Here is a 26153-nt window from a genome sequence, read left to right as displayed (position 1 = left end):
GGTAATTCAACGGCGTTCCACCAGAACAGAGGTGGCTCAGTGCTATTCCATAGAAATGCTACAACACTTGCTAAGGAATGTGCCTGCTACTTAACAACTTTCCTGCAAGCCCATTATTCAGGATCATTTCCAAAAATTTCAACAGATGACTCAGTATGTCCCGTAAACATTCTGTAGTAAGTTTCTGGTTTGATGTAATATTAAGGGAGAATTTGTTTAATTGTAAGCATATATATATATCAAGTAATTGCAAAATTTGTTGTAATTTTACTGGAATAGGAGGGATCTTGTCTACTACAATAATGTATAAAACAATTGTATTACTAACTTACTCTAATTCTTTTCATGCAGCCCGGCTGGTGACCGGCAGTGAAGACTTGGAACCCAGGATCACTATGTGGAACTGTGAAGCCTTCAATGATACTGAGAACAGCGAGGACCAACATCTCTGCCATGACTTTCAACTTGTCCTCTCAGTCATCTCTCTCCTCTACCTTCTCATCTGTTTCCCGATAGGGCTCTGTTACAACACCCTGCTGATCCTGGTCAACCTTTACAACAAAACGACCATGACCATGCCTGACGTTTACTTTGTCAACATGGCTATTGCCGGCCTCATTATCAATGCTGTAACGCCTATATACCTACTAGGACTTACCAATACGAAGTGGGCAATCTGGACTTATAACAATGAAGTTTACATCACTTTGATCATTTTATTTAACATTTCCTCCTTGGTCATCATGTATTCCACCACGCTGCTCAGCCTGGACTACTACATCGAACGTGCTTTGCCCAGGACATACATGTCAAGTGTATATAATACAAAACATGTGTGTGGGTTCATCTGGGGAGGAGCTATGCTGACCAGTTTTTCATCCCTCCTCTTCTATATCTGCAATCACGTATCTAATAAAATTATAGAATGTTCCAAAATGCAGAACAAACAGGCAGCTGATGCTATCATGGTTTTTATTGGGTACGTAGTACCAACGCTTGCTGTGCTGTATGCAGTTATACTAATCTTACGAATACGAAAAGAGACGACACCCCTTGACCAAGACACTGGAAGGCTAGATCCATCTATGCACAGGCTTTTGATTGCCACAGTCTGTATACAGTTTATTCTATGGACACCTTACTATGCAATTCTTTCAATGAACACTTTTACAAGTATGCAGATCAAGGTAGTAGATGGAAATTACTTCCGCATACTCCGTTTCCTCGAGAACTTGTCCAGATTCCTGGCATTTTCCAGCAGCTTTGTAATACCTTTGCTCTACAGATACGTTAATAAAAACTTTCCCAGCAAGTTGCGCCGGTTGTTCAAAAGACTGCACTGTGGAAGCCCAAGATGCTCCCATGAGCACTCTATAGTCCAACCGGTGATGACTTAGCAAGTCAAAGACAGTGCAGTATTCAAATATTGCAGGATTACAAACTGGCTCTTGGCTCAGGTGTTGTGCTCAGAGATGTCAACTCTGAAGTCTCCAAGGATGCCTTCTCTAACAGGGCTTCTATACCACGTTAAGGGTGTAACAACCAATTGCAAAATGCAAGCACTGAGTAGATTGCAACGTTCAAAGTATTCTTACTGTACTGCCCTGCTTAAGAGAAATCAATCAAGGGTTAATGGAAGCTCTGACCGAACACTCGGCACTTTGTTGGAAGGAAAATTTTTCTAGAGGAAAAAATATTGTTAAGTTAAAAAGTGATTATGTTCTTAGCTAAGAATATCCCATTAAGACAGCACTGTTTAATGAAATTCCAAGCAGCTGAAAGTTCAAGAGTTGGTGCACTAGACTATAAGCTATGTTAACAGAATGTCATGAAGTTGCAGAGGGTGAAGGAGATTTACCTAGTTTGACTAAATTAATTACAAATTCAAAACTATTCATCTTTGGGCATTCAATGCTTTTTATTACTGGAGACAGATGCTCCTTTGTTTCCTACTTAACACATGTCTGTCTTTCTGTCTCCATAAATGTTCACTAACTTGAGCAAAGAAGAAACTAGGGTGGGTGCTAAGGTGAAAGTGTCACCAACTACGTCTGCTTAATTTTACATAGGTTCTATACTGAATATAAACGAAGGTAACCTTCCACCCTACCCTGCCCCCCTCCCAAAAAAAAGGAGGAAAAAAGGTTGACTCAAATATAAACCAGGGAGTTAATATTAAAGTGCCCTGCCAGGCTCTGCACCCAGTCCCCTTCCCTTCTGATGTTTTGCAGGCCTCCACTGGGCCTGCCGTATGACCTGGTGGTCCAGTGATGGGACAGGAGGGATCCCTCCCGCCTCCTGTCCGGCCGACTCTGACAACGTTTACCTCCATTCTGCCTCCCCCGGGTACCTTTCAAATCCCTGGTGGTCCAAGCGATGTACCAGGGCAGGAGTGAGCTCCTTGCGCTCCTGCCATGGTCAGAGCCGCTAGCTGCAGGGTGGGACTCACAAGAACCCGCGGCAGACATTCATCTAGCGTCTCTGGATGGGACTCGCTGGACCACCAGGGATTCAAAAGGTACGCGGGAGGGAGGTAAAAGTTGTCAGAATCGGCCAGGACAAGGAGGATTGCTCCTGTCCTGGGCCACCAGGGATTTGAAAGGTACATGAGGGAGGTGGGAGGGAGGGAGGTGAAAGATGGCAGAGGAGGCTGGAGAGATCGCTCCTGTCCCAGCCCACTGCTGGACCACCAGGTCATACGACAGGCCCGACAGAGGCCTGAAATACATCTGGGAGGGGGGGGCAGGTGGGCGCTGACCCGAATATAAGCAGACCCCAATTTCAGCTTATATTAAGAGTATATATATATATACACACACACAAATTGCAATCAAACTTAACTTAGGGATACAACTACACATTTAGAGATGATCAGAGAAAGATTGGAGCGGTATCAACTGAAGGGGGGAATGGTATGGCTAGGTCCAGTTTCATTCTAGTGAAGAACAGGACTGAAGTGTATCTGGTCAAGAGGGCACAAAATATTCTGACATAAATCTGAGGCTTCATATTACGGAGGCAGATTAACTTTACTCAGGTAGAGCATCAATGGAAAGAGTCTTACTTTCAATGCTGTAAAATTGCAGTACATGTTCTGGAGTTGCTAAGTTCAGTCTTTGATAAGGCATTTAAATGTTGTATACTATGAAAAGCAGAGTGGATTGGATCTGATTATCAGCCTCTTGGTTCTTATGAGTTACAAGAATGCTTCTTGCATTACAACAACTATACCCTTCTCCCAAACCAGGCCATGTTGAAGGTCCAGGGAAGGTAAGATACTTCTCCCTCTGAATCCGCAGTTTCAGCATCCGGATATGGTTATTTGCGATTTTTTTTAAATCCATTTTCATTTTTCAGGCTATTTTTAAGCCCTCTTAGACCCCTCCTTAAGCGATCTTCCTGCGCTCCTGCCCCGTGCAGATCACTCATAGGAAATGGCTGCCGGGGCAGGAACGCAGGAAGATCGCTCCTGCCCCGAAAACCCGCTAGGCCACCAGTTAAAGCTTAAGGGATGCCAGTGGGGGGTGGGTCAGAGCCGGCCCTGCCCCTAACCCCCGTGGATATGGAGGGAGAAGTGGACATTCAGTCAGGCGAGCTCGTGGCTTGTTTGAGAAGCACCAAATTAGTACGTAAAAATGTGGGAAGGGACAGGGGAGAAGAATGAAGAGGTGCAGTTGTAGCTGGCTACTCATTGTGGTCCCTGGGCCCATTTCATGCCCTCTCTCTAACTCTCCCACCTCATTTGTAAGCTGGAAGAAGTGGCTTGGTTTCAGGCCTTCCATCCCCATCTTGTTACTTGAAGCGTTCTAAACTTTTCCAGTTTATTTTGGAAAAATTAACATGAGGGAAAAGCTTTCCTTCTTCCACTCCAATTTGTGTCTTATTCCAGATGTAAATTTTCTGATACACTGTTGTTTTAAGTCACACGGAAATACTTGCTAGAAATGCAGGCCACAACATCTCCGAATGAGCCATCACATTTGAACTTAAAATACAGAATGGCACGTTTCATAAAATATAAATGACATACTACCTTAGGTATAAATAAACTTTCCACACAGTTACCACTATATCATTAAAATGTTAAAATGCAGAGCTATAAGATTTCTGACCTAAAGTTTTGCGGGGAAAGTTTCACCTTGGTAATATGACATATCATTCAGCAAATACGAGGTGCTTCTGTGTTTTATACTATTACACGTCATCTTTCTTAGAATTTCTACCGCACTGGAGAAGTTCAGTAGCTTTTAGTCCTAACCACTGTGGTAATCATCCCAACATTAATATACGAAAGACTTTCTTGGACAGCAGCTTACTGTTGACAAATATCTCAGTGCAGTCTTTCAACCAACTTATCAAATTCCATAGATTGCAGAATATCTTACAATCAGAATTTTTTTTAAAATACCACTTCTTGTTTTCAAGATCCTATTTAATTGATTGATATGCAGTATGGTAACACGGAGAGCTTCATTTGGTTTACTGGGGATGTCATCAGTGCATTTAATTTACTGATATATTTATTTAATTTTAACTGTGACTTTTATTGGACAAAACTAATTCAGATACAAAGCCACGTGTGGTCAAGTGCTTGAGATTCTTTTTTTAAAAATTTTTTTTATCTTTATTGAATTTTCCAAAATTAACACAAGATAACTTTTGCTTAAAAAAAACAGCTGCACTAGAATACAAAGTAAATCCCATGAGACAAAAAAATTCTTAAAACCTTCTTAGACCACAATCCATGATTAGAGAGCTCCTGAAAAATGTGAAGAGAAAACAACAATAATAATGTAATAAGTAATCTGGAATAGGCTTAACAGAAGGTTCCCTATATTACATTAATTAACTCTACCAGTAGACAACTTCTTCAAATCAAGAAATGCGCGCAAGTGTTCAGGTAAATAGAAAACATATTTAACTGCAAGGTATTTAACTAAACATTTACATGGATAGGCAAGCACAGTCTCAGTTCTCATTGCTAGAAAAAGTTTGCACCGCTCTTGTGTTTGTCTTGCGACATCTGGGGATATCCAAACCCTTTTCCCCAGAAATGGTAATTGAGAATTCTCAAAAGTGAATTTGTGTCTTGCTCAAAAACAAAAGAAACTAATAGTGTAGCTCTCTCTCCGGAATCTGTAATTGATGACTCAATTATTTCTGTAAGATTTAATTGTTCCACAGCTGCTCCTAATTCAGGAGCGTCTCCTATCTGTTTCTTTGAAGAAATATAGAATACCCGATTAACTGGTGGAATTAGATCAGATGAGTATTTTAAAACTTCAAGCTTGAGATTCTTTTAGTCAGTGAAACTGTTCTGTACAAATGGGTTATAAGCACATAAGCATGGCCTCTGCCGAGTCAGACCATAGGTCCATCATGCCCAGCAGTCCGCTCCCGCGGCGGCCCCCCAGGTCAACGACCTGTAGTGATCTGTTACTCAAGAGCATTTTGTCTTGTATAGCAACCCTCTAATTGTACCCCTGGATCCCCTTTCCCTTCAGGAACTCGTCCAATCCCTTTTTGAAACCCAAAACCGTACTCTGCTCAACCACCCCCTCTGGAAGCGCATTCCAGGTGTCCACCACCCTCTGGGTGAAGAAGAACTTCCTAGCATTTGTTCTGAACCTACCTCCCTTCAATTTTTTTGAGTGCCCTCTAGTTTTTGTTGCCCCCGCCAGTCTGAAGAATCTGTCTCCCTCTACCTTCACCATACCCATACCTCCCGTTCTATCAGCAAGGTGCAGGTATAGAGAAAAAAATGAGTTCTACCAGTCACATCACTGGATAAGATAGATTCCAAAATGCATTTGCCCAAAGACCCTTCGTAATACACCCATGTCTCATCAACCGTATAACTGTGGTGTTTTCTCACTTCCTGCTCATTGCATAGTGGCTCTCTGTACACACCAGGAAAAAGCCACCCTGGTTATGAATTGGGGAAAAAACTTTTTTTTTTTAATTTTTTTAAGCAACTGAGAGAGCACAAAGCACACCCATGATCCCAGGCTGAAGTCTTCCAAGGGCAGGATTGTAGAATGATTTCGCTAACTAAAGAAAAGAAAATTATCAAGTAAGGCATAATTTCTCATTTCTTAGCATCAGCTCCCCGTTCTACACAAAAGGGATTATCAAAGCAAATCTAATGAGCGGGGAAGACAGGGTCCCCCGAATCACAGCCTTACCAAAGCCCAACTAGGCTCTGGCGATCGAGTTCAACCTGTAGTGCCTAACAAAGAAGTGCCAACTATGTTGCCACCCTACAAATCTCAGGGGGCACAGCCCAGGCCACTGTCTAAGACACAGCTTGAGCCCTGGTAGCATGGACCTTCAGCCCTGAGGAACTGGCTTATTCCTGCTGATGTAAGCAGATTCAATAGCTGCCTTAATCCACCTCGAAATGGGAGGCCTTTTGAGCCACTTGACCCCTTCCAAGTGCCAAAAAAAAAAAGTTAGTCAACGAGAGACAAAATTCATTTGTCTCCTTCAGGTGCCGGAGAGGAATCCTCCGAACATTGAGCTTATGAAGTTTCCGATCTGCGGCCACTGAACCCTCCTCCACAAAGGAAGGCAAGCAAATCTCCCGATTCACATGGAAAGGAGAAACCACCTTCGGCAGAAAGGAGGAACCGTATACAAGGACACAGAATCCTCTGAAAAGGGCAGATACGAGTCACAACAGTAAAGACCTTCCTAGCTGAAGGCCACCAAAACCACCATTTTAAGGGTGAGTTCCTTAATGGAGGCCGAACACAATAGATCAAATGGCGCCTCAGATAGTCCCCTGAACACCAGATTGATATCACATAACAGAAAGAAAAGCTGAAGCGGAGGGCTCACATATGCCACCCCCTTCAGAAACTGTGCTACCACTCTATGCAAGGCCAGAGAGATGCCATCCACCTTCCCCTGGAAACTGAGTGCACCACCTGAAACTTCAGGGAGCTCAAGTCTAAACCCTGCTGTAAGATTCCCAAAATATTGGGACCTGAGCCCTCCAAGTAGAAAAAGCTTGCTCCCACACCAGTGAGAATGAAGCAGCACAGAAATCACTGTGGGAGAGTACCATCACCCTTCCAAGCGCCTCCTTTCAATGGCCAAACTATAAGCCAGAAGGGATCCAGGTCTTTTATTTCTACCAACCCCTGCCGAAGGAGGGTAATGGAAGATGCTGGAGGTTCACATACCAAGGTTTTGCAGGGCCAAACGGCAGCCATTAGTAAGACCAGATTTGGAAACTGTGTAATTCTGCGCAGAAGGCACCTTAAGAGGGACCATAGAGGAAAGACATAAAGAAGCTCTGCCTCAGATCTAGGATGATTCATCACAGATGTTTCATTGTGGCCATTTCAGCACTGAATCATTCTATGGCACGTTCCACGATGAACTACCACCCTACCAAATAAGCTACCTCCACATGCCAAGCAACATTGCAGGGTTCCAACAGCTTCGATCTAAAAGGCCTATCTTGCCCCAACACAGAAAGTGGTGAGCGATATAGGTTTGCTTCGAAGGGCTCCCTCTGCACCGAACGCTGCTGTTGAAGGGCTCCTACCACATTGAAAGATGCTGCTACTAACTCCCCCCCCAAGAAAAAAACATACATATCACTTGAACACACTCAACTTTATCTCCTACGGAGGAGGGAGGTTAACAACATACAAAATGATAAGGTGGAGAAAAATACCTCACTATAATCGAGGAACTCATTTAGCAGCAAAAGCTACAAGCGCGCAAGCCCTCAGTTCAATTACCAAAATCACTGGAAGAGATAAACCACTTCAACACATTCAACTTTGTGTTCAAGTGGTTTGATTTATCTCTTCCAGAGATTTTGTCTGGACTGAGCCTTGCCTTGGGCATAAGAAGAGGACGGTGAAAGTATTAACTGGATGGGAGCCACTGTGAGAAGACAGCACTCTGTAGGGGGATGCATGAGGGCCTTTGACCAAGGTTGAGGGGTGGTAGACTCAAGAGCAATGTAAGGAAATTCTTCTTTATGGATGCCTGGAATGCGCTCCTGAAGGAGGTGGTGGAGAGGAAAACGGTGACAGAGTTCAAAAAAGCGTGGGATGAACACAAAGGATCTAGAATCAGAAAATAATAGTAAATATTGAAGAGCTAAGGCCAGTACTGGGCAGACTTGCATGGTCTGTGTCCATATATGGCCAGTTGGTTAAGGATGGGCTGGGGAGGGCTTCGATGGCTAGGATGGTTTAGATGGGCTGGAGTGAGCTTTGACGGAGACTTCAATAGATGGAACCTAAGCACAGTACCAGGTAGAGCTTTGGGTTCTTGCTTAAAAATAGCTAAGAAGAAAAAAAATTTAAATTGAATCAGTAATTTAAAGAGTGGGTAAGGTTGGGCAGACTAGATGGCCTATACAGGTCTTTATGTGCCATCATCTACTATGTTACTATGCTCTTCATCTGGTTCCGTAGAATGATCAGATATGTTCTAAAATACCAAGACCCCAAAACAGGGCCTCCACCTCCCACAAGAGTATGAGGATTAGGGTAAGGGGACCTGTGCAAGGTGTGCTTAACCATCCGAGGCAAACTCTGGAACAAAAAAATAACAGCAGGAACCCCCCCCACCCCTACAGAAAGACCTGGGTTAGGCATGTATGAAGAAGCCAACCACATGACCAGAGATTTGGTCTCCAAATGTGGCTTGCAGGCATGCTAAGACAGAGCAATTATCCATTGTAGCTGAAGGGGAAAAGGAAACAGCACATGTAAAATGCTCACCGAAGGAAAAGAGAGTCCACATTCACACACTGTAAAAATAATCTGTTATCCCCGCTTAGCTGCTGGCTCAACACACGCAAGCCTATGGCTGTCTTCACCTTATCTCACCGCATAGTAGGTAAGGAGCCTGTTGAGATTTTGGGGGGATTCCCTCAGTCCGAAGTCTGGGCAGCTCTGATGCTCCCTGGGCTCTTGGGTGATAATTTGGGAAATCCCTCACTTATGAGTAAAAGGGATTTCCCCAATCAAGCTTTGCGCTGATCTTTTTTATAGAGTACTGCAAGCTGCCTGGGGAAGCAAATATAAGCTTTATTCCCTAACACAGGGAATAGCTAACAGGTTTCAGAAAAAGAGATGAAACCCCAATTTGTCCTGTTGATTAGATTGTAAGCTCTTCTAGGCAGGGACTGTCTTGGATGTTGTAATGTACAACACTGAGTACACCTAGCAGCGCTAGAGAAATAAGCAGTAGTAGTAGAGGGTCGACCCCAACAGCGGTGCCACAATTGGGACAACCCCCCCCCCCCAAGTCACTGCCAGTATCACTATCAAGTACGAACTGGGGGCTGTGGAGACAAGCTCCATGCTCTGTAAGCCTAGGAGCGGCCCTTGGGCTCAACCACGCTGTGCAGTCGTGACCAAAGCAGGAAGCTAGGTCAGGAATAGAGGGGCACTGAGCAGCAACCTACCGCCTTGCTGAAGGTAGAGAAAAATATTGGAATCTTCCAGGGGGCACTACAACTTAGCCAGTGAAGTCATTGATAGGAAGGGATAACCCGTTTGCGTAGAAAGATGAGCTGATTATTTTCCTTTTTCTCTCCCCCACTCAGGGGTGTCAAAGTTCCTCCTCGAGGGCTACAATCCAATTGGGTTTTCAGGATTTCCCCAATGAATATGCATGAGATCTATTTGCATGCACTGCTTTCATTATATGCTAACAGATCTCATGCATATTCATTGGGGAAATCCTGAAAACCTGACTGGATTGCGGCCCTCAAGGACCGACTTTGACACCTGTGCATAAGTTTATGCCTTCACATTTGATCAAACTATCTAGGCCAGGGGTCTCAAAGTACCTCCTTGAGGGCCACAATCCAGCTGGGTTTTCAGGATTTCCCTAATGAATATGCATGATATCTATGTGCATGCACTGCTATCAATGCACATTCATTGGGGAAATCCTGAAAACCCGGCTGGATTGTGGCCTTCAAAGAGGGACTTTGAGATCCCTGATCTAAGCGGTCAAAATCTTTCCACAAAACTTTTTTTGACTGAACAATCCCAGCAAAGGTACATTAAAATGCCCCATGCCCCACCCACCACTCTCTAGCATTTCTCATCTTTGTCTTAAACATTATTTTCTGTCTCACTGGGGTGTAATGCTGTCTCATCAAAACCTTACATACATGTATATCCATTTTCTATGATATGGCTATCTATTGCCAGTTCTGATGTTCTTTCAAATATATCCCTCTCCATTCATTTCTTTCCACCTTCCTCCCCAAATCTTTGCCATAGCATCAATCTTGATCCTTTTCTTAGGTTGGGCCTGTACCAGAACCTCAAATGGCAATTTCTATGCTTGTGATCCTTGGCCTTCATCTTCAGTCCATCTGCTCTCTGCCCCTTTGAGCGAACCTCTCAGAGGGAATTCTGTATTTCATTTTTAATGTTTACAATAACCTCATTTCTCAAATGAGTTTTTAATTTTGCACCCCCTCCTCACCCCCTCTTTAGCTTGTTCTCTCATTCAATGCCCTAATCAATGGTGTACCTCCATCCCACTGGGCTACAATGACAGGATCACTCCAATACTTCACCACAGTGGGACTTCGGTCCCTGTGCATGCAAACTCTTTTAAGATCAGTTGCTGTCTTTATTTAAGTTATCTGTCAAGTGCTACAGCACTTGTAGCCTTCAGCTATTTCAGCAAATGCCTTTGGCTTAATCAGGAGGCCAGAAGACTGGAGCGGGAGTAATTTGGTTAGGCAGCCCTCATGGTGCATGGTGTAATCTATTTAACAATATGTTATGCACCTCCAAAATTATCCTAGTTACAAAATTTTTTTAAAAAATGCATAAAAAGATAAACACTGAAAACAACTTAATTTGTTTTTCTCAATTCCTATCACCCAAAATCTAAATATGGCTCAAAATAATTTGGCCAAACCTTCATATTTCTACAGAACATTCCTGTGGAAGGGAATTTCAAAGATTTAGCCCAAAATAGGCAAAAGCCTGAGATCTAGTCTGCTCAAATTTCACCCCCCACAGGAAGAGATCAAAGACTGATCAGAAGAGCACAAAACTCGAGTCAGAACATATGGCTTCAAAGGGAACTCAAATAATAGGGACCATCATGAAAAGGCACCTTAGAAATCAAACAGAGGGCCTTAAACTGAATTCTGAACACCAGCAGGAGCCAGTGCAAGGTAACAAATAAAAGCAGAATGTGGCTCGAGCCCTCCTTACCCATAACAAACTATTCTGGACTAACTAGAGCCTGAAGCTGGTTAAAAATAAACGAAAATATAACACATTACAGTAATCAAGTTGTTGGCTAAACTCTAAGGGACCTCCTTTAGGGAAGGAAGGGAAAAACAGACCTGCCAAAGTGGGTGACCTCTTCCGAGGCCTGTACATCCTAGATAACCACGTAGCCCCCAGCTTTTCTGGGTTGAGCCTTAGTTATCTTGAAGTCAGCCCACCCAGGGATTCTAAACGAACATAAACCTTCATGGGCAAACAACGGCATATCTGTATAAATATGACACGATAGCCCAAGTGATTCAATCAAAGAAGCCATTAAACATAATAAGGTCATGAAAATGTGGGAGCGGTATATCAAATTCTGAATAAACATAAACATAAGAAAGAGAAAACAGATCCTTACGGTAAATGGATTGGGAAAATTCCTCTCGCCAAAGTACACAATGTCACCAATCTTTCATAAAAGAGCATAGTTGCCACGACCATAGTCCAATGCCAATCTATTCCAACCAGTGGTGTAGTAAGGGGGGGTCCACCCCAGGCGCCATGTTTTTGGGGGCACCGGCAGCCCTCCTGCTCTCCATCCCCCACCTGCACATGTGCACCCCCTTCCCTTCCCACCATGCCTCCAATTGAAGTTGTTGTTTGCAGGTGCCCTGCAGAGGAAGTGATGCCAGAGGGAGAGCCGCATTGTTGAAATTGTTGGCCGCCGCAAGCAACAATTTCAACCAGAAGTGCGGGGGAAGGGGGGCACACACAGTAGGCGGGAGCGGTGAAGGAGCGGGGGCCGGAGATGAGGGCGGGGGGGAGGAGCACCACTGCCCCAGGCACCTCTCACCCTCGCTACACCACTGATTCCAACCCCTATCGACCTCCATTGCGATGTCACTGACCACAGAAGCTAGAACAGTGGTCACAAACTCGCGGCCCGTGGTCTGTACTAGTGCTGCCCGCTCAGTGCAGCGTCCTCCGGCTTCCCCCTCCCCTGGCCTCCCGCTCTTACCTTCAGAGAATTACCGCAGCCTGCAGAGAGGATTGCCGGTGTTGTACGATCCTTGCAGGCTGCCGTCGTCCTCAGCAGCATGTTCCCTCTGCCGCGATCCTGCCCCCAATGGCAGCCTGCAAGGAACGCTACAGCACCAGCAATCCTCTCTGTAGGCTGTGGTAATTAGCTGAAACTAAAACCGGGAGGCCAGGGGGGGAAGCTGGAAGATGCTGCAAAGAAGGGGGGAACATGCAGGCCTTCGGGGGGGGGGGGGATTTATAAACTATAAAGAGTGTTACTTAATGCAAAATTGTCATTTCTTTACTAAGACGTTAACTATTTTTTCTGCGGCCCTCCAAATACCTACAAATCCAAAATGTGGCCCTGCAAAGGGTTTGAGTTGGAGACCGTTGTACTAGAACTACAGTATCTAAATTTCCCTCCTGAACCCTACAAACCCTGCCTGACTAAAAGAGATAAAGATCTCTCCCCATCTCCTCTGCAAAATCGAACAATTGCTGGAATACAGCCCTCTAAATAAACTACATAAGATTGTGAGCCCACTAGGGACAGAAAGTACCTGAATATAATACTTTGAACCCACAGGAAGGCGGTATATTAAATCCATGATCCTTTACCCTTATCTACTAGTGGCAACATGGTAACAGGGTAAGAAAAGCCAGGGTCCAAAGAGTTCACTTGGGACCTTTCTTCAAAAGGCTGAGGCATTTCCAGAGGTGGATTTAGGTCAGGGGAGGACAATAATTTGTTTATGCTGCATTTTCAAATTTCTGCATGATGGTTTCTGTGAAAAAAAGAAGTTACCTGCTAAAGCAGAATGGGTAAAAGCTCTGTGGGTACTTTGTAAATGTGGCAATTTTCATAGTGGAAATACAGCTATACAGTACTTTCATTTTCAAAAGTTATGTGAAGACTTCAGATAAAGAGTTCCCCAAGCACTTTGCAGAAATGCAAATGGTTTCAAAAACTGCTTCCCCCCCCCCTTTACTATTCAAAAGTAGAAGCAACAGCATTAACAAAAAGTTGAAATGCTTCCGTTTAATTGGCTGACATTTACCATCTCTAGAACGGAAATAAGAAGTGACTTTGCATGTATATGTACAATCTGAGATGGTAGCCATTCTCTTTTAACTAGGGATCCTCTCTCCCCCAAAGAAAAAAATATACCGTATATTTAGAAAAAATCCTCCTATTGAAGTAGAAAAGAAAGCCGTCCTACATCTCTTACACATGATTCTGGGTCCTTTGAACTGCAGCTTCCCTCATCTGTCAAGTAGAGAATGACAAGGGGCCCAATTTTTCTCCGTCCCCCGTGAGTTCTTTCCCTGCCCCATTCCTGCAAGCTCCATCCTCATCTGCACAAGCCTCAAAACCTTTCAAATCAATAGGGTTTGAGGCTTGTGCGATTAAGGCAGGGCTTACAGGAATGGGGCAGGGACAAAACTTGGGGGGGGGGACGGGAAAAACTTGTCCCCACGCCATTCTCTACTCTCAAGTTCCAAGTTCACGAAGGTTTTGATATACCGCTCATTATAAAACTAAGCGGTTTACAAATAATAAATGGGGAGTAAAAGGAAAAAGGATTACATAAGATTACACAAAATGTAAGGGTAAACATAATAACAAAGACAAAGATACAGTAAGGTAAAAAAAGGTGGAAGGACCAGGGAAGAACTACAATATCGACAGGAAAGAAAGTGAGGGAAAGTTACAAGAGGAAAAAGGGTAAAGGAATTTCACAAATACATCTTAAGAACATAAGAATAGCCTTACTGGGTCAGACCAATGGTCCATCAAGGCCAGTAGCCCGTTCTCACGGTGGCCAATCCAGGTCACTAGTATCTGGCCAAAACCCAAGGAGTAACAACATTCCATTATCTCAGAGTAAGATTCCGGAACCCCAAATAGTAGCAACATTCCATACAGAATCCCCAAAGAGTAGCAACGTTCCACGCTTCTGATCCAGGGCAAGAAGGCTTCCCCCATGTCTTTCTCAATAACAGAATATGGACTTTTCCTCCAGGAACTTGTCCAAACTTTTCTTAAAACGAGCTACACTATCCGCTCTTACCACAATCTCTGGCAATGCGTTCCAGAGCTTAACTATTCTCTGAGTGAAAAAATATTTCCTCCGATTGGTTTTAAAAGTATTTCCCTGTAACTTCATTGAGTGTCCCCTAGTCTTTGCAATTTTCAATGGAGTGAAAAATTGATCCACTTGTACCCGTTCTACTCCACTCAAAATTTTGTGGACTTCAATCATATCTCCTCTTCAACCATCTCTTTTCCAAGCTGAAGAGCCCTAACCATTTTAGTCTTTCCTCATACGAGAGGAGTTCCATCCCCTTTACCATCTTGGTCGCTCTTCTTTGAACCTTTTCTAGCGCCACTATATCTTTCTTGACATAAGGAGACCAGAATTGAATGCAATACAGGGGCATTATGACATTCTTAGCCTTGTTAACCATCCCCCTTTAAATAATTCCTAGCATCCTTTTTGTTTAAATATGATACACCTTAATATGCCTTATCATAGGCATCATTAAATAAAAAAGTTTTAAGATCAGACTTAAACTTAATTAAAGAGCATTCCAAAGAGTGGGAGCGGTGACGGAAAAAAATGGTCTTACGTGTAGAATCATAAGTTATGTGCCTTGGAGACAGAATATTATGCAATCAGAAATACTTTTTTCCTTTGACGCTTAAATCTGTTCCCTCCCTTTTTGTTGTATTTTGAAAGCGTAAGAGTTTATTCAGATTAATTCTCTCAATTCCTCCCCCCCCCCCCTTTTTTTTTTTTTTAACACGCTCTGCGGCTTGAACTAGGTCAAGTCAATGTTTTTGCAATTTTTCTCTCTTTTTCCCTCCCTCTTTCCTTTCCCCATGGCAAGGAGCCGGAATTCATTAATTCTTCCAAACAACTTAAGAACCTCTCTAGCAGTTGTGGGATGCATACACCATGCCTAATTTTGGAAAACTGCTCCTTACGGGCTTCAGAACAGCAATGCTCTCTACAATTTAGCTTTCAGTCTTGGACAATAACGGTAGGCCATACAAATTCTGCTCAACCAACAGCTTCACAACACCCTGAAAAAGAGTTTTTGTAGAACGCCAGCGAGAGGAAATTATTAAGATACTGACCACTGTAAACCAGAGATGATTTTGGCCTGCATTAAGTTTAAAACAAGATGATTTTGACTCCTTATAATCACACCACCCTGCCTGGTCAAAACTCAGTTTGGGGGAGGTTGGAGAATTAGATCTAATATAATAAAACGCTAGGCCACGCATGCGCACTCCCATCGCGTGGGTCCGTTTTCCGTGAGCTGTAGCGACCCATAGGAAGTGCGCATGCGCGGCTTATGGTTCTTTGAAAGACGCAGCGGTGGCTACTCTCACGATCCCCGCCTGTGTCGGACTTTCGACGCAGGTGGGGATCATGAGAGGAGCCACCACCGCGTCTTTCAAATAAAAAAAAAATACGGCAAGGCGGATGTCGGCCGTGGCCGAGCACGGAAACGGGCCGAAGTTTTTTTCAACTTCTCAAAGATGCTGCAGCGGCTCCTCTCACGAGAAGACGGCGATCGTGAGAGGAGCCGCCGCGAAGTTACACTGCTGGGGGCTCGGGCTGTTAGGTCCGTGCAGGCTCCTCTCGCGGTAAATAGAGGGAGAGGGAATGCTGCGGCTGCTGGACAGGGAAGTAGGGAAGGAGATAGGAAGAAAGACACAGGGACAGGGGCAGGGAGAGATACAGAAAGACAGACAGACAAAGGGGGCCAGGGAGGGAGAGAGACAGAAAGAAAGACAGCGGGAGGAAGAGAGACAGAAAGAAAAAGACAGGGGTATGGAGAGAAACAGAAAGAAAGACAGACATATATTCTACCACCAGGGGGAGGAAGGGAGACAGAAAGAAAAGAAGAAATGGACAGGGAGAGACACAGAAAGACAGACAGACAAAGGGGGCCAGGGACAGAGACAGACAGAAAGAAAGACAGCAGAACATAGAGAGAGAGAGAGACGGAAATAAAGACAGACAGACATATATTCTAGCACCCGTTAATGTAACGGGCTAAAATACTAGTTGTTGAATAATATCTTAATGCTCACTTTTGAGACTCAATGCTTCTGATAGTGTGTGACGCACAGTTGTTAGAAGTCAGGGTTGTCAGATGGCACCGAGTGACATGAGATCGATTGAGCCACTGCTGGTTTTATTTCCAGTGCATGCAATGAATGCAAAACCAGGACTGGCTCAGCCTATCCTCCATGACATGGAGCCATCTGATAACCCTATGTGAGCAAAACTATGCAGTTCCTTTGTGAGTTGGGGGCTACACTGCTCCCACTGTGCACCTCTGCATGTGATTTATACACATATGGACATCCTGTTTGCTGATGTTACATTGCTTCTTTCCAAACAGCTCACACATTACTCCTTGCCCAGGTGACAGCTACCTGCACGTTCATGATTCAAGATTCTTTATTTTTGATATACCGTCTATAAAAATACATGTCTAGATGGTGTACTTTAAAAAAAAATTATAAAAACAATTAAAGGAGGCAAATAAAAAAATGGTAGTTTATCAAATGTTAAAAATACTGGACAAATTTAAATTAACATACATGAAACGAAAGGATAGTAGGGGAGGGAGAGGTTATTTAAAATACATCGAAATAAAATTAATAAAAGGACGGTAAATGGGGAGTGGTAAAAACAATAGGAGGGGATCACTTAAGAAGAAGTGTTAGATATTTCAAAACTACATATGAATCAGGAAGTTAAAAAGTGGAGGCTGATGCTAAAGAGTGAAAGCATCTTTAAAGAGGAAAGTTTTAAGTTTAGTTTTAAATTTTTCGAGGGAGTTCTCTAATCGAATGTCGAGTGGAAGGGCATTCCACAAAGAGGGGGCGGTAACTGAGAAGACGGATTTGCGAGTGGTGTCATGAAACAGTTCCCGCATTGACGGTATAGAAAGTAAATTTTGATTAGTTGATCGGAGGATCCTTGATGATGAGTAGGGGATCAAAAGTTTGTCTATAAACGCCGGTTGATTAGAGGTTTTAGTTTTGAAAGTGAGGAGAAGTATTTTATAGGAAAGACGATGAGAAACAGGTAACCAATGTGCTTTACGAAAAAGAGGGGTGACATGATCAAACTTTTTAGCACGATAAGATTAATTTAACAGCTGTATTTTTAACAGCTGTAAACGATGGATTTCTTTCTGGGTTATGCCTTGATAGAGGGCTTTACAGTAATCAACAGTTGAGATTACAAGGGAGTGAATCAAGATATTAATAGAGGAATGGTCAAGAAAAGAGGAAATAGAACGGATGAGCCTGAGCTTATGAAAGCATTTCTGCATGACTGCACTAATTAAATAGCAGCCACTAAACCCCTTATGGAAGGTGTGGCTCGCTGGTCGAGCTGCTGCCTCTGCACCCAGAAGTTGTGAGATCAAATCCCGGTGCTGCTCCTTGTGACCCTGGGCAAGTCACTTAATCTTCCAGTGCCCACCGCTTTGAAATGCCAAAGCCACAAAAAGCGGATACAAGTCCCTATTCCCCGAAATGCTATTTCTGTGCCAACAATATTTATTCAGATTCTAGATCTTCAGGAAATATCTCCCGGTTCATTATGCGCACCACTATTTATAAACACGTTAGCTGGTAGTTCGTACTAATCACAGAGCACAGGCGTGACTCTTCCCGCATACCCTGTTGTAAGAACATGGAATATCTTGGACAGATCGGCCATTTTAGTACTCTGCTGGGTTTATACACTCTCTCTTTTCATTTAACACAGTAACATAGTAAATGACGGCAGATAAAGACCCGAATGGTCCCTCCAGTCTGCCCAACCATACACGCTCCATAAATTAATCATTTCATTTAAATGGTCCTTTTTCTTAGATATTTCTGGGCCAGAAACCCAGAGCCCTGCCCGGTCGTGTGCTTAGGTTCTACTGGAGTCTCCGTCAAAGCTCACTCCAGCCCATCTTAGCCATCAGGGCAACAAAATGAAACCTTGAGCAAGCCATGTTTTCAAATATAAAAATCGGGCCACATGCAGGCACATCATTATACAGAATATTCACATAGCCAACTGAGAACCCCTCAACATTCAACATGGCATAGCTACAAGGATAAAGCATTTGCTAACCCTCACCCTCCCTTTTACAAAACCCCGCAAGAGGTTCCTATAAGCGTCAGAGCAGCGCAGGGCATTCAGCGCGCCGTCTGGCGCTAAAAGCCTCTTGCATGGTTTTGTAAGAACTTACCCCTCCCGGTAAGTTCTTACAAAATTCAAAAAATGGGCTGTCAGCATTTAGGTTTTGCTCTGACGGTGCCCAACTATTCTCAGATTCTTGTGTAAATAGAACCCATTAATAAAGTTTAAGTACTATACAGCCAAAAAATTGAAAACTTACCTACTGATGTAAAAAGGGACATGCAAAGACCCGGAGTTTATTAAGTTATTTTCTTTAAATATTTAATAATGCATTTACAAATGCTACCTTTTTGAAGTACTGTGTATGTTCTATCATGTTGTAGATATTGTCTATTAGAAGCTCACACCAGGAAAATGCCATTATTATATTTTCAAGAAGAGAGTTACGTTTCTATATTTTCGTGTCAACCTTTACTGAAGAATTAACCACATCAAACCAATAAATTGATTCACAATCTCCAGTTGTGCCAGTGTTTTAATCTTAATCAGAGAGCTTTAGCCAGATCTCATCTAAGGACCACATTTGTGATACATCTGTATAAGGCAGACATGGACAACTCCGGTCCTTAAGGGCCGGAATCCAAACGGGTTTTCAGGATTTCCCCAATGAATATGCATTGAAAGCAGTGCATGCAAATAGATCTCATGCATATTCATTGGGGAAATCCTGAAAACCTGATTGGATTCCAGCCATCGAGGACCAGCGTTGCCCATGTCTGGTCTAAGGGGACTGAGCATTGTGGTTAAGTCCCTTAATCTTAAATGTTAAATTTTCTTTTTGCTATCAGAGCCACCTCCAACTGAACATAAAACTATATTTCCCCCTCTAAATTCGTGGGGGTTAGGGGCACAGCTGGCCTCCAAATATGGAAAAATCGCAAATAACTTTAGGGTCAACTCTGACCCACCCCCGCCTTGTGGATCTCTCCATGCCTTACCTGGTGGTCTAGTGGTGAAGCGGGGCAGGAGTCATCTTCCCCGTGGAGGTAAGAACATAAGAAGTTGCCTCCACTGGGTCAGGCTAGAGGTCCATTGCGCCCAGCAGTCCGCTCCCGCGGCGGCCCATTAGGCCTATGACCTGTGAAGTGGTCCCTGACTATTCCTATAACCTACCTCTACTTCTATCTGTACCCCTCAATCCCCTTATCCTTTAGGAACCTATCTAAACCTTCCTTGAACCCCTGTAGCATGCTCTGGCCTATCACAAAAATGGCTGCCGTGAGTTCCCGTGGGTTCACAAGACTGCAGTGGGAACTCACGGCAGCCATTTTTGTTGACGGCGCTGCAGGAATGTAGGAAGATTGATCCTGCTCCGTTTCACCGCTAGACCCCCAGGTAAGGTGTGGAGAGGTCCGGGGAGGTAGGTGTGGGTCAGGGTTTAGAAACTCGTGAAAAAACTAAGTCGCAAGTTCTAAATCCGCAAATTTGGAGGGAGAAGTGGAGTAGTTGAGTCCTTTCAGAAAAGGCTTCACAGAGTGATCAAGACAGCTGGAATGTGGATTGGTTGCCTAGTGGGATCTGGACTAGAGTTAGTGATGCATACTATCATTTCACAATAGTTTGCACAGACAATGGGTGAAACCAGTCTGTGATTTTATGTTCTTATTATTGTTTTATTGGATCATTTACTGTGAATATACTAATATATTGTCTTTTTTTTTAAAATTGGAACTAGAGAATGACACGGTGACAAAATTCATCACCGTTCCCATCCCCACAGATAACCGTGGGAAATAATCCCATGTCATTTTTTAGTGTCTATTTCAACCTCAGTCCTTCTACACCAGCATTCTTCAAAGCAAAGCTTGCAGGTCAGTGGCTGGGCCCATTCATACTGATTCTTATGTGAGCCAAGTTTAGGATAATGAAGCCATTGTGACATCACTGATGAGGTTGGCTCTTAGGCACTGGTGGAATGAGGCATTATGACATCACAATCTCAGCTCTGGAATGTTGCTACTCAACCTCGGTCCTTCTACACCAGCATTCTTCAAAGCAAAGCTTGCGGTCAGTGGTTGTGCCCAATTATACTCTGATTCTTCCCTCTCTCCTTAAAGAATGACATGAAGATGGTTTCCCACGGTTATCCGCGGGGACGGGAACGGTGATGAATTTTTGTCACCGTGTCATTCTCTAATTGGAACTACAGTAGTGCATCAAGACCAGTGGATGAAGCTAAAGCCAATGAATTTTGCAGATTTTTGCACATGGCTAAATGGGCTATCCTCATTAGCCACAAGAAAAAACTTGATATCTTAAAAAGTGTAAAAAAAAATAAAAAAATGGGTTAGCCCGCTTGGCCATAAAACCATCTCTATGTCCTGCAACTTCCAAAAGGGAAAACAAAATCCACAGAAAAAAATACCAAGGTTTCGTACAAGAAAGTTTTGTGCAGAACGAATACACTGAAAAGAAAGTACTGTAGTTTTGAATTTGGTTGCATGGATAGGCTGATGGTTCCTTTTACGGCTTCAGTTTGGTTTAATGGCAACTGTTCTGTAAATCGGCAAACATACTTTTGGGATCCTGCCAGGTACTTGGGCCACTGACTGAAACAGAATACTGAGCCTGATAGATCTTGAGTCTGTTCCAGAACGACAATGAATTTTGAAGGGCTTCCCAAACTTATTCTGGTGATCCCCATAGCTGTGGTTCTTAAGGAGATTTATATGGAATATATATGAGAGAAATCTCCATCCACTGGAGTGTATTATTTATTTTATTTTTATTTAAAATATTTATTATCCACCTGAAACCTATACGGCTTACAATAAAAACATCCAAAATCATCTAATATAATAAAACGGTAAGCCGCGCATGCGCACTTCCTATGCGTGCGTCCGTTTTCCGTGAGTTGTAGCACACATAGGAAGTGCGCATGCGTGGCTTACGGTCTGTCCTCACGCGAGGCAAGACAAGTGGCATGCGCGCCCTTCCCTGCTCTCCACCGCTGCTGGCCGCTAGCACCCCCTGCCCTCTCCGTCGCCTCCCGGCTCCAGCGGCGTAGGCAGCACTATAAACACGCTGCTTCGTGCCCTTCTCTGCCGATTTCCTCTGCCACATCTCTGATGACATCATTGGAGACAGACGCGGCAGAGGAAATCGCCAGTAGAAGGCCGCGAAGCAGCGTGTTTAAAATGCTGCCTACGCGGCTGGAGTCCCAAGGTTTGTCGGCGGTGGGAGGGTCAGGAGCAGGCCGGATTGACAACGGCAGTAAAAGAAGGGGGAGGGTCCGAACGGAGCAGGGAAGATAAGGTAAGAAAAGGGAAAGGGGGAGTGGGGGAAAATGCTGCTACTGCTTCTACACAGGAAAGGGGGGGATAAGAGGGAAATGCTGTTGCTGCTGCATAGGGAAGTGGGATGGAAATGCTGCTGCACAGGGAAATGGGGAAAAATGACAGACAGACAGCGGGAGGGAGGGAGACAGAAAGAAAGAAAGACACAGGAGCAGGGAGAGGGACAGAAAGACAGACAGAGAAAGGGGGCCAGAGAGAGAGTCAGCGGGAGAGGGAAAGGGGGCTGCTTTGGGGGGAGGGGTGTGCTTGGGGCAAACAGCTTTGCTCTGGGGGGGAAGACAGAAGGGGCCATGGAGAGACAGGGAGAGGGATAGGGGGCTGCTTTGGGGGGAGGGGTGTGCTGGGGGGAGACAGAAGGGGCCATGGAGAGACATTTGGGGGGGAGGTGGGTGCTGGGGGCAGACAGCTTTGCTCGGGGGGGGGAGGGGGAGACAGAAGGATACAGACAGCGGCCAAGGAGAGAGAGATAAAGAAACACAGACAGACAGACACATCTGTTCTAGCACCCGTTAATGTAACGGGCTTAAAGACTAGTAACAAATAAAACATTAAAAATCATCAGATACATATAAAATAATCCAACAAGGACACTGAAAAACATCCTGAATACAAACACAAATTAGTCTCATGCATATTTCACTGCAGGTATCCTGCAGGGTCTCCAGGACAGATCTAAGAAGCCCTTAAGGACAGTGGATCTGCATTTAGCGGTTCATAGACAAAAGCGCATGGGACAATCGCGCGAGGACAAAGCCGCTAAGACAAATCTGCGCAGGACGTCAGCGCGCCAGATTAAAAGGCAACTTTAAAGCGCTCTGAGGGGTGTGGGGGGGAGGAACCTCTCGATTTTACTTAGAAGCTTTGGCACTGTCGTTTGGGGGAGGAAAGTGTCATTTTTCCCAGTGTTTTAGTGAAAAATTACAGTTTCCTCTGTAAGTGTGTGTGTGGGGGGGTTCCCCCTCCCCACCCCACATGGCAACACTTCTGGTTCCCCCCCACACACCCCTTCAGAGCACTTTAAAATTACCTTTTAATCCAGCATGCTGATGTTCTGCGCGCATTTGTCTTAGCGTCTTTGTCCGCGTGCGATTGTCAGGCGCACATTAGTCCCGTCACCGCACTTAGCTTTATCAACAAAGCAGGTTACTAGAACGACTTTAATGTATGTTTGTGACTTTGTATATTTAGACGCTTATTATATTTTGAATGTTCCACCAATCTGATTCCCTTTCGCCTTCATACGAGTCCAGTGTACTAGATCTCGAGATAAATCAGGACCATCAAAACAAATGCGGATCCTCTGCCGGCTTTATAAAACTCTGCCTACACCGAGAACTCTGATGAATCACATTCCAGGAAGCCTTTTTGCTGGCCCAGAGAGCTAATGTACACTTATTGAACCTGCTCTTTGCCCTAAGGCCCCCCCACCTCCCAGAAATTATTCCGTACTTTCCTATTATTAAGTTATGTTGGACCTGCACAGACAGGAAAATAAGGCATTACATAAATTACCCTGGTGCTGGAATGGCTTAAAATAGCATTTACTATCTTCTGCATTGTGAATCCATGGGCTGTGCAGTCAGGATTTGTCATCAGTTTGAATAGCTTGTTTACCCCACTTACACGCCATAGATTTCTCAGCTGTATCTAAGAGGCCACAGCTGTCTGTTTTGGGTTTTTTTTTTTTTTTTTGGGGGGGGGGCGGTTTCCTACATAACTGTTTGTCAGATTTATTGACCCAAAAAAGCATAAGACAAACATGGGTTTCATTACTTTTCTTTTTTTCTATTCTTTCTCCATCTTAATCTCTTGTTCCCATCCTGCTTGATTTTCCCTTAAGATACGGTAAACCTTTCCTGCCCTTTTTGTCCTCTCGTGTCTACTTTGGTTAATTTGTTTGTGTACATTCCCCTTGACATGTTTTTAATTTAAATTATATTTTAAATATTTAACTTATTTTCAGGCCCCACCCGCACACGTAATGCCTACCTGTTTGCCTTCCCGTCCTTAAAGGGCTCTATCTACAAGCGATTCCTTGCTAGATCTCTGTCATTCCAAGCAGGCAAATGAAATAAATGTCTAACCACCCTCATTTCAAATGCACCCTCCTACCAAACCTTCAGAAAATCAATTAAAAACTATCTCTTTGATAAATTCCTCTGACTCCCTCCCTGCCTTGTATCTCTGATATGCCTCCGGATATGCCTGACTTCTCTCGACTTGCTAAGCTAATCTGAATGTCTTGTATGTAACATCGCTGTCTGTGTACAGTCTCTTCCTCTGTAAACCGCGCTGAACTGTTGTGGTACTGTGGTATACAAAAATAAAGTTCTTATTATTATTATTAAATATCGCCCACTGTGCTTATTAATTGTACACCGTTTTTATTTGACTTTTTTTTTCTTTCTTTTTTTTTTTTTGTAAAAAATGACAGGATATCAAATAAAATATCTGTAACTGTTTCTGTGGAGGTGAAGCCGGACATGGCGTGACGTGAGAGGCACACCGAGGCCTCAACCAGCTGAACCTCGAGATTTCCATCAGGGGACACAATCACTTGATGAGTACCAAGATGGGAATCCTTATGTCAGATTTATATGTTTGAAAATATTAATTCTATACAGAGGGGATACCATAGGAAATTTGGGGCCCGTTAACAAAATATTGTAAGTTACGAATTATTAATATTATCTCTCCCTTTGATTCATGAAAGATTGTTTTACACATCCAGGAGGGGAGGGTTTTAATAGCTGTATATTATTTGTTGGAATAGAGTGCAGTATGTTATATTACTTGATTGTTCATCTGTTTTCACTATGTATTTGATTTAAAAATGAATAAAGAATTTAAAAAAAAAGAGGGAATTCAAGCAACTATTCTTGTGCAATATCAACACCAGGCCAACGGAAGACCTAAGAAAATATCAAATTGCCAAAAAAATAAATATATTTAAACTCAATCAAAATAAAAATGTAAAAGTGTGTGTCCATCGGTGATCTTCACGATCTTTGAAGGGAGGGTTCACATTGGCAAAAAGGCTTCAACATGAGAGCTGAGAACAAGTTGCTGGATAAAGCAGATGGTGCCCAGAGCCTGGATAATACAGGGGATGATGTAGCCAGTCTGGCTGCAAAGGCACACTCAGCGCAAAGTTGTAAATTATATACAAACATAAGAATTGCCATACTGGGACAGACCGAAGGTCCATCAAGTCCAGTGTCCTGGTTCCAACAGTGGCCAACCCAGGTCCCAAGTACCGGTAGCAACATTCCAGAACTGAGATTGTGATGTCATAATGCCTCATTCCACCAGTGCCTAAGAGCCAACCTCCTCAGTGATGTCACAAGGGCTTGATTGTCCTATAGTTGGTTCACAGAAGAATAGCCATAGTGGGTCAGACCAATGGTCCATCTAGCCCAGTATCCTGTTTCCAACAGTGGCCAATCCTGGTCCAAGTACTTGGCAGAAACCCAAAGAGTAGCAACATTCCAGAGCTGAGATTGTGATGTCATAATGCCTCATTCCACCAACGTCTAAGAGCCAGCCTCATCAGTGATGTCACAATGGCTTGATTGTCCTATACTGGGCTCATATAAGAACATAAGAATTGCCATACTGGGACAGATGGAAGGTACATCAAGTCCAGTGTCCTGTTTCCAACAGTGGCCAACCCAGGTCCCAAGTACCTGGCAGAAACCCAAAGAGTAGCAACATTCCAGAGCTGAGATTGTGATGTCATAATGCCTCATTCCACCAATGTCAAAGAGCCAATCTCATCAGTGATGTCACAATGGCTTGACTGTCCTATACTTGGCTCACATAAGAATAGCCATAGTGGGTCAGACCAATGGTCCATCTAGCCCAGTATCCTGTTTCCAACAGTGGCCAAGCCAGGTCCCAAGTAGTAAAACAGATTTTATGCTGCTTATCCAAGGAATAAGCAGTGGATTTCCCCATGCCATCTCAATTAAAGTTTGATTCTCCTGACTCTCTCTTTCTCTCTCCCCCCTCAACCCAAATTTCCCCTCAAAGCTCTCTTCCCCAGTCTACCCTCTCCCCTACCCCAATTAGTCTCATCCCTCAGCAGCCTCTTCTCCCAGTCAGCTGCCATCATCCTGAACCCAATTTCCCTGAACTGGTGTTCTCCCAGGCAGTGGTGTAGTAATGGGGGTGCGGGGGCGCTCCGGTCTTCCTAAGAATGTGGCATTCCTCCCCTGACCCCTTTTTTTCTGGTCTTAAAGCAAGATCCTGTACCCTAATGTTGCCAGCGAAACAGGCTGGATGAAACGTCCTGATTTAAAAACATGGAACTAAAAGTGAGCAGCCACAGTGCAGGTGAAACTTTCTAAGTACGGTAACTTAGCCCATCTTGAATACACCCG

At 43.9% G+C, this 26153-nt stretch overlaps 2 protein-coding genes across 6 annotated transcripts in view; one reads left to right on the top strand and one right to left on the bottom strand.

Annotated features, from left to right (window-relative positions):
• The window catches only part of GPR146 (G protein-coupled receptor 146), a 73970-nt gene extending 71355 nt beyond the window's left edge, over positions 1-2615 (top strand). For 3 of the 4 annotated variants that reach the window (XM_033914807.1, XM_033914808.1, XM_033914810.1), the window contains one exon: positions 352-2615. In XM_033914807.1, coding sequence (XP_033770698.1) covers positions 352-1397 — 1046 coding nt within the window. In that variant the 3' untranslated portion in view covers positions 1398-2615. The remainder of the gene's footprint in view (positions 1-351) is intronic. The other variant, XM_033914809.1, reaches the window with a different exon arrangement.
• Positions 1-26153, bottom strand: part of C11H7orf50 (chromosome 11 C7orf50 homolog) — a 293434-nt gene that overhangs the window by 147838 nt on the left and 119443 nt on the right. The gene's annotated exons all lie outside the window — the stretch shown is intronic.

This window comes from Geotrypetes seraphini, chromosome 11 (assembly GCF_902459505.1).
Source record: "Geotrypetes seraphini chromosome 11, aGeoSer1.1, whole genome shotgun sequence".
Classification (NCBI taxonomy): domain Eukaryota; kingdom Metazoa; phylum Chordata; class Amphibia; order Gymnophiona; family Dermophiidae; genus Geotrypetes; species Geotrypetes seraphini.
Note: the sequence above shows the minus strand (reverse complement) of the source record. Positions and strands in the feature narration are given on the sequence as shown.